Raw genomic sequence first — 13,216 nt, forward strand, 5'->3', positions numbered from 1 at the left:
ATCTATGGGCATTAGTAGCATCCCTTATCTTTTGCTGGAATTGACACCACCCATGATACCAGACCCCACTTGTGGGGATGCACTGGGTATGTTGTTGTTGTTCGTGCATAGGTTTTAATATAAAAGAAGTTGACAATAAATACAAAAATAGTGAAATCCATCAAAGCTTGCATAGAAAAACCATCTTCTTAGTATTTGTTTATTTTCCTGCTTCTCAGCATTTAAGTAATCTTCGAGAGAAGTATTGTGACCTCCTTGTGATTTGTGAAGTGCTGCAGCTTTCATTGCCATGGCAATGTCAGATCTTTCTCCTCTTCCTAATTATATGTCGAGTCTTTTTCTTTTTTGGCACTTTTGTTAGAACATCCTCAAGTAATTAAATTCAAACACCCTTACAAGTTGGAAGAAAGCAAATAGTCAATGCAAGTCCAAACAAATCACATAATAACTTGGAATGAGCTGTGTGTAGTTAGGGATGGCAATAGGACGGGGCGGGTACGGGGCGGGATGTGTTTTGTTTGATGCGGGGCGGGGCGGGTTTAATCTTATGCGGGGGCGGGGCGGGACAGGTTAAAGTAATTTTTAAAATTTTTAAAGCGGACGGGGCGGGTTGCGGGTTCAAATGCGGGGCAACTTTGAATTTTATCTTTTCACCGGGGTTGTAAGAAAAGGGAACCTGGATTTTGTAAGCATATATTCTAATTTGTACTAAATGAAAGTTGGAGACTTTATAAAAGTTGTATCCATTTAGCAATATGACTACTGAGCTATGTTGTTTGTTGTTAGGCTATAAACTAAGACTAAAATAACGCGATACTTATTTGAATCTTTTGTATGAGGCAACTTGAACTGTTTTTCTTTTACATTAACTTTTTTCAACTTTAAACTGCATATTTCAGTTCTTTCAATGATATTTTGTTACATGTTTTGCCTTGGCTTACCTACTTGGAAAACTAGAATAAATTTCTATCTAATGCTTAATCGTCACGTGCGGAAGATGCTTCTCATCAGTGGGAAGTTCAGTGTACTATACTTTTCTGAGCATTCGACTTTCTAATGTAGAATCCACAGTTAAAATATAATTAATGTCTGACCTTTCTTTTTAAACTAGTTTGTTTTAAAAAAAGAAAATTAAGCGGGGCGGGGTGGATTGAAATTTTTGTGGGTTTTGCCAAACCCGCCCCGCACCTACCTCACCCCGTCTCGTTGTCATCCCTATGTGTATTTGTCACATATGGCTAGCGAGCGATATAGGGGTTTGGATTCGATACAGTTATGAGTGCTCCAGAAATCTTCAATATATGGCTAGCGATATAGTATAGGGGTTTGGCATATATGGCTACCGATCACCGGATGTGGTTGCCACGGCGAGGCGTTGGCAATGATGCCGGCGTAGAACATTCTTCAAATTTGCCTTCTTCCGAAGCAGGGGATTTATGGCTCATTTGGCCAAGCTGCAAAAATCAGAGAAGTGCTTTTTTCAAAAGTGCTTTTTTCAAAAGTACTTTTGGTGAGAAACAGTTTGTGTTTGGCTAATTAGTTTGAAAAGTACTTCTGAGCAGCAATTAGTGTTTGGCCAAGCTTTAAAAAATTGCTTCTAAGTGTATTTTTCTCAAAAGTGCTTCTCAAAAAAGTGATTTTGGAGAGAAGCTACTTTTTTCTGCGTCTCCAAAACTGCTTCTGCTTCTCCTCAAAAGCACTTTTTTTCCTTCCAAAAGCTTGGCCAAACACCTCATTTTTTGGCAAAAAAAAAGCACTTTTGGCCAAAAAGAAGCTTGGCCAAACAGGCTATTATATAACAAAACCGAATTCATTTACAAGGAGTTATCGAATCGCATTCATCAAATGCTTTATAGGGCCCTCGTATGCGCTATAAGTTTTCCAGCAATACAATTTTGAAGTTACTAAATACAAACGACATCTCCCAAAATTACCTCAATTAACTTATAGAATGCATGCAAATTGCATTTTACATATTTATGAAAAGTTCAAAAATTATATCAGACATATAGTGGCTCGCCCTACCCTTTTTCACCATTCTTCAGAAGGAGAACAATAAAAGTTTGGAATATATAATAATAACTTAAGAGACCCAATGTCTGATGTGAAGACAATTTAGATGGCATGTAAAGTCATATGCTGTGTACATTAATACTCCTCCGTTTCACTTTATGTGAACCTATTTTCTTTTTGGTCCGTTCAAAAAAGAATGACCCCTTTCTAAATTTGAAAACAGTTTAGCTTAAACTTTCAATACTCTGGACCCTTTTGTGACTTGTTTAAGACTACAAATTTCAAAAGTTATCTTTTTTTTTTTTAAATTTCGTACCCAGTCAAACATGTTCACGTAAATTGGAACGGAGGGAGTATTATTGTTAGCTCACATCAAAGATGAAGTAAATGATTCTTGCATGCCAAGTTATGAGACTAGAAAAAAAAAAAAAAATTAACTTTGAAGTCATAGTTGGTAGAAAATGTTTGAAGGCTTCTCTTTTGTTCATATAATAAATAAAATAAAGGCAGCTGCTACATTATTGCAAGCTTACTCGGTAAAATATCATGGTATAGCCAGTTTTCACACTGGTCAATGAAAAATAGCCAGCGTTTATCAAGTCAATGAAAAATAGCCACTATTTTGCTGCAATAGGGACCGGTCCAGTATAATATACGGGAGTTTTGGTGCATTTGTGTACGAACTCCAGCATATTATGCTGGACCGGTATACTTTGCTAACTCCTGTAAAAATTGCGGGAGACTGGAGCACCAGTGCTCCAAACTCCAGTATATTATACTGGACAATTATACTTGCTGGAACTCCCGTAAAATTTGCGGGAGTTCCAGCATAATTATGCTTGAACTCCCGTAAAATTTGCGGGCGTATTTTTCCGGATTTTGAACAGTATATTTGCTCAGATTTAAAGTGGCTAAATTTCGATGACTTTTGAAACTTGGCTATTTTTCAACGACAAGTAGTAAATCTGGCTATTTTTGAATTTCTCCCCGCTTACTCCCATCCAAGTCTACAACACCTTTGGTCAGACCAGTGTCAGAGCTAACATTTTTAATAAGGAAATTTAAAATATAGTACAAGTAAACACACATGGGAATCGAGGGAATTAAATTAATTTTAACTTTATATACGCTCTCTCTCCGTTCAATTTTGGTTGTCAAGTATACCAAAAATAAATTATTATTTTTATTTTTTATTTTCGCATATCAAGAAAAAGAAATTATTTTTCCTATTTTGCACTTAGCATTGATAACTCATTCCAAATTATTTTTCAAATCCATTAAAAGTATACATCAATTAATACGGGTATCTTGGTAAATTATACACTTTATTTATAGGGGCGTGCAAAGTTAATAGTAGACAAGTAAAAGTGAACGGAGGGTACAATAATTTTTCGGCGAAGGGAATTCTTTTGTGCCCCCTCCGCCTGTCAAGGTTATAGGTAGAGCTGGCAATTTTGGCCCAGAGCCGCCCAGCTCGCCCATTTGCCATCCCTAATTATAGGTCTTAAGAGGGATCTAAAAGGCAAGAAAATTTGATAACTAACTTGTATACCTCTTTTTCTAGAAATACTTGGAGGACAAGGAAAGATAATGTAGCAATTTAATTAATAATAATCTGTTCTATTAAATAGTGATATAACTTTAAAAAAGATTTATAACCAATAATTAGACTTGTAGAGCAAGTATTATGTACGGTCCATTACTCAGTGTATTAGCATCCTTTCTTTTTCTTTTTACACAAAAGGACAAACCAAAAGTTGGTAGAACATAGAAATTTCTGAAACTGCTTCCTTATTCTGATAAAAATATACAGACACGAGTCTCTGTGACTGTCTTGTTTTACTTTTTTTGTCAGCAAATATATATAGAGACTATAGTGGGATAATTAGGTCGTACACTTTAATCTACTTTACTTTAAACCATATATTATTATTCCCTCCTAGCCAACCCCTCAACTTTTAGCCTTGTTTCAATTCAATTATATTATAGGCACTTGAATATTATCTCACCCTTAACATTGTTTATATGCACCAATTCAAAGGCTGACCTACATGGTAGGCAGAGGGGTCACCGGCACTAGGAACTTCGGCAAAATTAGTTTATAATATCCTAATACAAATTAGTTAGAAGTTTTAACTCAAGGCTTGTTTTCTTTTATAAATATAGCATTGGATCCCAGACTTCCACAAGCTTTTTTTCATTTCTCTCTTTTCTAACAAGTAAAGAGAGACTGGAGAAGGAAACTATGGTGTTAGAATCCATCTCCAAGCTCCTTAATACAGCAAGTAAATTAGGCCCTTTTTCCTTATTTTCTTGCTTTGAGACTTCTGTTGTTTGGTCTGTTGCATATATAGACTTTACAAGTTCCAAATCGAACTCATTAGTTTTAGACTGCATGCATGTCAGTCTATTAACATGCCAAAATCTCCATATTATTGCCATTTTTTGAGATGTATAATTATATATTTGCAAGCTAATTTGATAAGTATCAGCTGAAAAAGGTTAAAGTTAAGTGATTCTATTGAAGAACCTGGAGAATTAAAGCATGTTAGAATCAAGAATCAGTTAACTGTTCCTTCTTCATGAGAAAACAAAGTGGTAAAGATTCATGAACTGATGAGCATTAATTAGCAGTTATTTTTCTACCTGAGATAAGAAAAGAAAAAAAAAATCAAGAAACTGCAAGTCAAAGCCTAAATAAAAGCAGTAATAGGGCAGCCCAGTGCACTAAGTCCCGCTATGCGCGGGGTCCGGGGAAAGGCCGGATCACAAGGGTCTATTGTAGCCTTACCCTGCATTTCTGCATGCAAGAGTCTATTTTCATAGCTCGAACCTGTGACCTCCTGGTCACATGGCGACAACTTTATCTGTTCTGTTTAGGCTTTATGTCAAGTGATGAAGTGCATTTAACTGAATAAAAATCAAGTGATGAGGATAGAAGTTTGATGAACAATTTAACATGGACTGCAGAAAAAATGGATGCTAGCTAGTTGGATAATAGTTTAGTCTGCTTTTATATTGATGAGATGGTGCTTCTTCTTTTGATCAATGGCAGGTACAAATTTCCTCGAATTGAAGACTGCGTGGCTGCAGCCAATGTCGCGCTGCTTGTGGGAGGATGCCAGCATCATTGTCTTTCTTGGATTCCTCGGAATCTTACTGCTGGATTCACTGCTATGCAAATGCAAAAAGAAGGTTATGACAGTTGATCAGAAGTACACTGTTGGAACAGAAGTCCGTGCGTCCTACTCCTACATATTGAGCATCATTTGCACGACTATATTATCGTGCACTCATCTCATAATGCTCTTGATATTGCAAAAGAGAAATGGTGCTCACTGCCAATTCAGATTTCCAGTTCTTTCCTCTGAGATTCTGCAATCAACATCATGGGCGGTCTCATTTTTCGTGCTTTACAGAACTCGGAGTAGGAAATACATCAAGTTTCCTTGGGTCCTTAGAATCTGGTGGATTTCCAGCTTCTTTCTGTCTATTGCTCGTGCGACTATAGATGCCCATTTTGTCATCACAAGTGACGAACATCTAGGACTTGCAGACTATGTGGACATCATTGGTCTTATTGCATCTGCCTGTCTTCTTGGTATCTCAATCAGAGGGAAGACAGGCATAATTCTTGACATCTCGGACAGTACAACCGAACCACTTTTAAATGGGAAGAATGAAAAGCATCCAGCAGACAAAAGGGACAGTCCATATGGAAAAGCTAGTCTTCTCCAACTGATCACCTTCTCTTGGCTCAATCCACTATTTGAAGTTGGAATCAAGAAGCCCCTTGACCAAGATGAAGTCCCTGATATTGACTTCAGGGACTCTGCAAAATTTCTATCTGATTCCTTTGATGAAAGACTGAAGTACGTAAAGGAAAAGGATGGAGCCACAAATCCATCTATCTATAAGGCAATTTATGTATTTGCAAGGAAGAAAGCAGCAATCAACGCGCTCTTTGCAGTTATTAGTGCAGGATCATCTTATGTTGGTCCATACCTTATGGATGACTTTGTAAATTTCCTCAATGAAAAGAAACTTCGAGGGTTACAAAGTGGCTATCTTTTAGCACTAGCTTTTTGTTGTGCAAAAATGGTTGAGACAACAACACAAAGGCAGTGGATGTTTGGAGCTCGGCAACTAAGCCTTCGGCTCAGAGCTGCTCTGATATCTCACATTTACCAAAAGGGCCTAGCTTTATCAAGTCAATCACACCAAAGCTACACCAGTGGAGAGATAATCAACTACATGAGTGTAGATGTCGAAAGGATTACAGATTTTATATGGCACCTTAACTCAATATGGATGTTACCGATCCAGATATCATTGGCAATCTATGTTTTACACATGAATCTAGGGAACGGGGCACTTGTGGCGTTAGGGGCAACCCTGATAGTGATGACCGCCAACGTGCCCCTGACAAGGATCCAAAAGGGATATCAAACTAAGATAATGGAATCCAAGGATGAAAGAATGAAATCTACTTCAGAGATTCTGCGAAATATGAAGACTATTAAACTTCAGGCATGGGATAGTTATTATCTCCAGAAGCTGGAAATCTTAAGAAAGGTGGAACATAATTGGCTATGGAAATCACTAAGATTGTCAGCCCTATCCGATTTTTTCTTCTGGGGATCACCTGCATTTATTTCTGTGGCAACTTTTTCCGGATGTGTTATGATGGGCATTCCACTGACTGCAGGCCGAGTCTTATCTGCATTGGCCACATTTCGGATGCTTCAAGATCCTATATTCAATTTGCCAGATTTGCTAAATGTCATAGCACGAGGAAAAGTTTCTGCTGATAGAGTTGCTTCCTACCTGCAGGAAGATGAGATTCAACCCGATGCAGTTGAATTTGTTCCTAAAGCTGAAACGCAATATGGGGTTGAGATAAAGAGTGGGAGATTCAGCTGGGACACAGAATCAGGAACTCCCCCAACCCTTGATGGAATAGAATTACAAGCTAAGAGGGGAATGAAGGTGGCAATTTGTGGCACTGTTGGATCAGGGAAGTCAAGCTTGCTCTCTTGTGTACTAGGAGAGATGCCAAAATTGTCAGGGAACGTGAAGATCAGTGGTGAAGTGGCATATGTTCCTCAGTCTCCTTGGATACTTAGTGGAAATATCAAGGAGAATATTCTATTTGGAAAACCTTATGAGAGTGTCAAGTATGACAGAACAGTTGAAGCATGCGCGCTGAAAAAAGATTTTGAACTATTCCCTGCCGGTGATCTTACAGAAATTGGAGAAAGAGGGATAAATATGAGCGGAGGTCAGAAGCAAAGAATACAAATCGCTCGTGCAGCTTACCAAGATGCTGATATATATCTTCTTGATGACCCTTTCAGTGCCGTTGATGCTCACACAGGCACGCACCTCTTTCAGGTGTGTAGTTAAGCATGTCTATCAAAGAACAATTCTGGATTGGATTTTCAAAAACCTCACTAACCATGTAGTGTGAAGGTAATATTATGGTACTTAAGTAGTACTATAATTTTTACATTTTCCATGTGGTGCAGGAGTGCTTGAGGGGGGTTCTCAAGGACAAGACCATACTTTATGTTACACACCAAGTTGAGTTTCTTCCTGCAGCAGATCTCATTCTGGTATGCAGGAAAGCGGCATAAGTTTCAAAGTTTTCCATCGATGCACTCAATTAATGTCACTTAACTAATAGAAAGCATCACCCTCACAAAACAATGATCTGCCTATACAGTGATTCTGTTGATGATTCAGGCAGAAGAATTTTGCGAGCTTTTAGTATATACAAATGTCTACATGAACACATCAAGTGTATACATGTTGCGCAGTTCCAAACAAGCTGGATTTTTTTAGACATTTCTAAATATTTGGAGGTTGCCTATTCGAGATAAACAATAATAGGGAGACTTTTACGGAAAATACTACATGCTTCTTAAGATTTATAGAATTTTGGCCAACATTCAAGACTCTGAGTTGCAAAATTTTTATTCCAGAATCTAACTCCTTAATATCAACAGGTGATGCAAAATGGAAGAATTGCACAAGCTGGAACTTTTGAGGAACTACTGAAACAAAATATTGGATTTGAAGTTCTAGTTGGAGCACACAACCAGGCTTTAGAATCAATTTTAACAGTTGAAAGCTCAAGTAGAGTATCTGAAGAAGCAATTACTGGTAGTGATATGGATACAGATAGTAACATAAATACAGAAACTAAGCAGGATTCAGAACACAGTCTCTGTGTAGAGATAACAGAAAAAGATGGAAGACTTGTGCAGGATGAGGAGAGAGTAAAAGGAAGCATTGGAAAGGAAGTTTACTATTCTTACTTGACCACCGTAAAAGGTGGTTCCTTTGTTCCAATAATTCTTATAGCGCAATCATCATTTCAAGTGCTTCAGATAGCCAGCAACTACTGGATGGCATCGGCATGTCCCACAGGTGATGATGCAGCACCAATAGCTGAGAAGATGAACTTCATACTTTTTGTTTTTGTGCTTCTCGCTGTTGGAAGTTCCCTTTGCGTGCTAGTGCGGGCATCATTTGTTGCTATAATAGGCCTTCAAACAGCAGAAAAGCTCTTTAGCAACATGCTGCACAGCATCCTTCGTGCTCCTATGTCATTCTTTGACTCTACTCCTACTGGACGAATCTTAAACCGCGTAAGTAACTCAAAATTGGCTGATACGTTGGGACAGCAGATTGATCAGCTCTAGTGTACCTCCCTTAATCTGAATGAGATATGTTGATTTAGCTAAGTATTCATACAGCATAAGTACTAATAGTCGGGTAGTTTTGGTTATCCTTCATAGACACGAATATCTGAATTAATCCTCTCAACCAACTGTAACTCACAAGTTAATATGCAGAAAACATCAGAATAAGATAAATCAAGATAATAGCTTGACAAAAACACAGTAAAATGTCTAAAATCTAGCCATAACCTAGAGAACTTAAGGCTGAAATTCAGTTTTAAAGCAATTATATTCGATCAATCACTGAAAAACATGTTATAACATGAACAGGCATCCACAGATCAAAGTGTTGTGGACTTGGAAATTGCACTCAAGTTGGGTTGGTGTGCTCTCTCCATTATTCAGCTTCTTGGGACAATTGCTGTCATGTCGCAGGTTGCATGGGAAGTATTTGTCCTCTTTATTCCAATAACAGCAGTTTATGTCTGGTACCAGGTAAGTAAGCTGTACATGATTAGATTTCATATACTTATTAAACAAGAAGTTGCCAGCTTGTTTTGGGAAAAGTACTCTAGTGGTCAAGTTAGGGGAGGCTGACACAGTGATTAAACAAGCTCGCTGCTCTAATTTAGTCAGTTTTCTAAAAGTTTTTCTTTACATGATTAAGTGAATACTAGCAAAATTTATCTAAAAATCGAGGATCAACACACTTTTTGTGTTTCTTAAGTTTCCAAAGATTTCCTTTTAAGATATATTATTGTTAAAAATGCCAGCAATACTACATACCAACTGCAAGGGAACTTGCTCGTTTATCTGGAGTTCAAAGAGCTCCGATCCTCCATCACTTTGCAGAATCACTGGCAGGAGCAGCAACAATTCGCGCTTTCAACCAAAAAGATCGCTTTGCTCATGCAAACCTAAGTCTCATAGATGGTCATTCGAGGCCATGGTTCCACAATATATCAGCACAAGAATGGCTATCTTTTAGACTGAATCAGCTATCTACTTTTGTTTTTGCCTTCTTCCTTGTTCTGCTAGTCACACTCCCCGAAGGAATTATAAATCCAAGTAAGAATGAGAAATCACTTACGCTTTTCTTTATTTTATTTAGAGCACAAGTAGGAAACCAAGATGTCAAAAGCATTTCATTTACCAGAGGAGAAAACTGATGTTGCTTTATTTTCTACAGGCATTGCAGGATTAGCAGTAACATATGGCATCTATTTGAACTATTCACAAGCTGCAGTAATATGGAATATTTGTGGTGCTGAAAACAAAATGATATCAGTTGAAAGGATTCTCCAGTATTCAGACCTTGCGAGTGAAGCACTCCTCGTGATTGAAAATTGCAGACTATCAAGCACCTGGCCAGAAACTGGAACAATTTCCTTCCAAAGTTTACAGGTAATGACAACAGTGACATGCCTTTAGATAAAACTAGACTCAGTTATGAGATTTGCTTCGATGCACGATATCTTTACTTCTTTTTTTTTTTTTTTGTTTAGCATGATCGGCTTAAAATTTGCACCATCTGATATCATTGCAATACCTCTATCTGCAGATACGTTATGCTGAACACCTCCCTTCTGTTTTGAAAAACATTACATGCACATTTCCGGGAAGTAAGAAAGTTGGTGTTGTGGGAAGGACAGGAAGTGGTAAATCAACCCTCACTCAAGCCCTTTTCCGGATCGTAGAACCCAAAGAAGGAAGCATTATCATTGACAATATAGATATTTGCAAGATAGGTCTTCATGATTTGAGGTCAAGGCTTAGTATTATTCCTCAAGAACCAACAATGTTCGATGGAACAGTTAGAGGAAACCTAGATCCTCTAGTACAGCACTCTGATACTGAAATCTGGGAGGTACTTATTGCACTTAGCATTACACAAACAATTATACACAATCCATATTGAGGCAAGATGTTAATACTCCGATTTTTGGGATTTATTTCTAACATAATAATTATGTAAAAGTGTGTCCACTTAAATTCACATATCATCATATAAATCAACATCTTTGCATGGCAACAAGTCCAAAGAAAAGATATCTTGTTAATTCCTCTGATTGATCTTGTTCTTGTTCTTGTTTTGCAAAGTCTAAATTATTGAAATGTAAACTTTAACCAATTTCCATCATCCAGTCAAAGAAAAAGTTGAAATCAACTTAAGTATTAGTGATTTGGATATGAATAATGTACAATGATCTTCTTTTCTCAGGCTCTGGACAAATGCCAACTTGGTGATATAATACGTGCAAAGCCAGAAAAGCTAGAATCTACAGGTCAGCCTATAAATTTCTTATTTCCTTTTTAGTCAGTACAAAAAAGAATGTCACCTTTCCTTGTTTAGAAACAATTTATCTTTAGAATTCCTACTTTACCGTTAATGAATTGATTTACAGTCACACAAGTTTCAAACACCGCTAGGAGTAGTAAGTTAAGTCACAGGCTTTTCTGATGAAAGCTATGGCATATTTCCTTATTGAAAGCTACTAATATGGTCATTTTCACAGTGGTTGAAAACGGAGAAAACTGGAGTGTGGGTCAAAGGCAGCTTTTCTGTCTCGGACGAGCCTTGCTAAAGAAAAGTAGCATTCTCGTTCTAGATGAAGCAACAGCATCAGTTGATGCTGCAACTGATGCAGTGTTACAAAAGATCATCAGTCAAGAGTTCAGAAATCGAACAGTTATCACAGTAGCTCACAGGATCCATACAGTCATTAATAGTGATCTTGTCTTAGTCTTGAATGAAGGTAAGCTTTTTTTATACATTTTAAAGTCTTTATATCCTCTTGAATTAAATGAACTGCCAATTTGTCGATCCTAACTGTGTGAATTCCTTTGCTTGTCCCTGAACAGGAAGAATAGCTGAATATGACTCACCAGCAAAGCTATTGGAAAGAGAGGATTCTTTCTTCTCAAAACTGATAAAGGAGTATTCCATGAGATCAAAAAGTTTAAACGGCTTAGCAAAATTACAGACTTGATTTCGCTTCACACATTTTCCAGAGGCAGCAGTAGAAGAAAGATATCATATCGGAGAGCTAAAGGTTTTATTAAAAGTTGAAGCAGGTTTATATCAGCCTCAGCTACAAGCCTACTGCAGAGATCAACTAAGTGACTAGAAATGCTTTTATCACTAGTCATAGGGAGTTGAAATTTTGTATGCTTGTTTCAGTATAGTAAATAAAATTCTCCATTTTAGAGAACACTGTACACAAAATGAAGAATACATCTCCCTAGCATTAAAATTCTGCAGCATTTTTGTAGACCATGAATTACTTTTGTTCTTGAATTTACCAAAAAATTATGTTATCTAAGTTGAACTTCAGAGGTTAAGTGATGTCCCGAATGAAAACCTTCCCACATGTAATTTTCAGAGGTGGTGGCTGATTCTATGACTCGAATTCATATTTATAAAAGCAGGCGGTGGCTGATTCTATGACTCGAATTCATGACCTATAGGACACACGAAGACAACTTTACCGTTGATTCAAGGCTCCCTTCAGACAAACAAAAAGTATAAGTTCAATAAGCTGGCAACTGTTTGATATTTATGTATCCTCAAATCAAAATAAACAATTAACACAACAAACTATCACACCTGAAAAAAGAAACCTACCAGAAAAAAAATCTTAGATACGAGGGAGGAAAATATAAAGCCCAGAACTTTTCAACATTTAACAATTAGCATAAAACAAACAACAAGATACTATATTATGGTTCTTCCATTGCTATGATAATTCAACCACAGAACCATTAAGCACGAACCAATACAACAGAGCAGACATTAACTCTTTTATAAATATGCTTAGCCAAAGAATATAAATGCATTTGATGATGTGGTAAAAAGCCATGAACTGAAGAAATTCTTGTTAAATATGCTTGGTCATATGTCATAACTACAAGGACCAAAATTAAAATTTATGATAACTAAGGAACAAAAAATGCTACTACTATTAAAAAGAAAATTACGAAAAGGGTAGTTTAGTAATTTAGAGTGTCACTGCTTTAGGGTCCAAAAGTGGTCATCTCATATAAATCTTTCCTACGGTCTTCTTCATCCCGTTACCATTCACCAATACTGAAGCCAAATAGCTGCATTTCACATCTACATTTTTTTTAGGTGACCCCTTTTTTATCATCACTAAATCTTGGCAAAAAGTTACCATCTTTATAATTCAAGATGCATTTTTGATATATCTCTTTTTTTCTTTTTGTTTTATGGGAAGTCGTAACTTAGATCTTTTAGTCATTATATATATATATATATATGTGTGTGTGTGTGTGTGTGTACGTATAACCATGTAAAATTACTATATAAGTTATATATATCGGCTTGAAAAAATAGATAGTGAATCCGACATGGTATTTGGGTAAAGATTCCTATTCTATACTAAGGATATTTAACTATGTTAAGTTGACAATAGAATCAATCAATCCACATTGGAGCCTTATTAACTTTATGATTTAGTTGGTAAGTGAGACACCAAGCTGGAAAAATCAGCTTTTTT

The 13,216-nt window shown here is 36.9% G+C and overlaps 1 protein-coding gene across 2 annotated transcripts; it reads left to right on the forward strand.

The window, feature by feature from the left end:
• The first annotated feature begins 4,142 nt into the window (after positions 1 to 4,142).
• On the forward strand, positions 4,143 to 11,957 carry LOC109241869 (putative ABC transporter C family member 15). 2 transcript variants are annotated; one of them, XM_019408693.1, is made up of 11 exons: positions 4,143 to 4,298; positions 5,069 to 7,407; positions 7,542 to 7,628; positions 8,022 to 8,666; positions 9,030 to 9,194; positions 9,473 to 9,767; positions 9,889 to 10,103; positions 10,261 to 10,566; positions 10,921 to 10,984; positions 11,216 to 11,455; positions 11,562 to 11,957. In XM_019408693.1, exons 1-11 carry the CDS (start codon positions 4,259 to 4,261, stop codon positions 11,687 to 11,689), a joined length of 4,524 nt encoding a protein of 1,507 aa, XP_019264238.1. In that variant the 5' UTR covers positions 4,143 to 4,258; the 3' UTR covers positions 11,690 to 11,957. The 2 variants fall into 2 exon arrangements, with proteins under 2 accessions (XP_019264238.1, XP_019264239.1); XM_019408694.1 differs by lacking the exon at positions 4,143 to 4,298 and adding an exon at positions 4,323 to 4,611.
• The last annotated feature ends 1,259 nt before the right edge of the window (positions 11,958 to 13,216 follow it).

This window comes from Nicotiana attenuata, unplaced genomic scaffold (assembly GCF_001879085.1).
Source record: "Nicotiana attenuata strain UT unplaced genomic scaffold, NIATTr2, whole genome shotgun sequence".
Taxonomy (NCBI): domain Eukaryota; kingdom Viridiplantae; phylum Streptophyta; class Magnoliopsida; order Solanales; family Solanaceae; genus Nicotiana; species Nicotiana attenuata.

What these genes read in the sequence shown, in the direction of transcription:
- LOC109241869 (XM_019408693.1), top strand. Translation starts at nt 4,259, where the DNA reads ATGGTGTTAGAATCCATCTCCAAGCTCCTTAATACAGCAA. An exon ending in CTGCAGCAGATCTCATTCTG is followed by an intron (nt 7,629 to 8,021) that starts GTATGCAGGAAA and finishes TAATATCAACAG; the next exon opens with GTGATGCAAAATGGAAGAAT. An exon ending in CAGTTTATGTCTGGTACCAG is followed by an intron (nt 9,195 to 9,472) that starts GTAAGTAAGCTG and finishes TAAAAATGCCAG; the next exon opens with CAATACTACATACCAACTGC.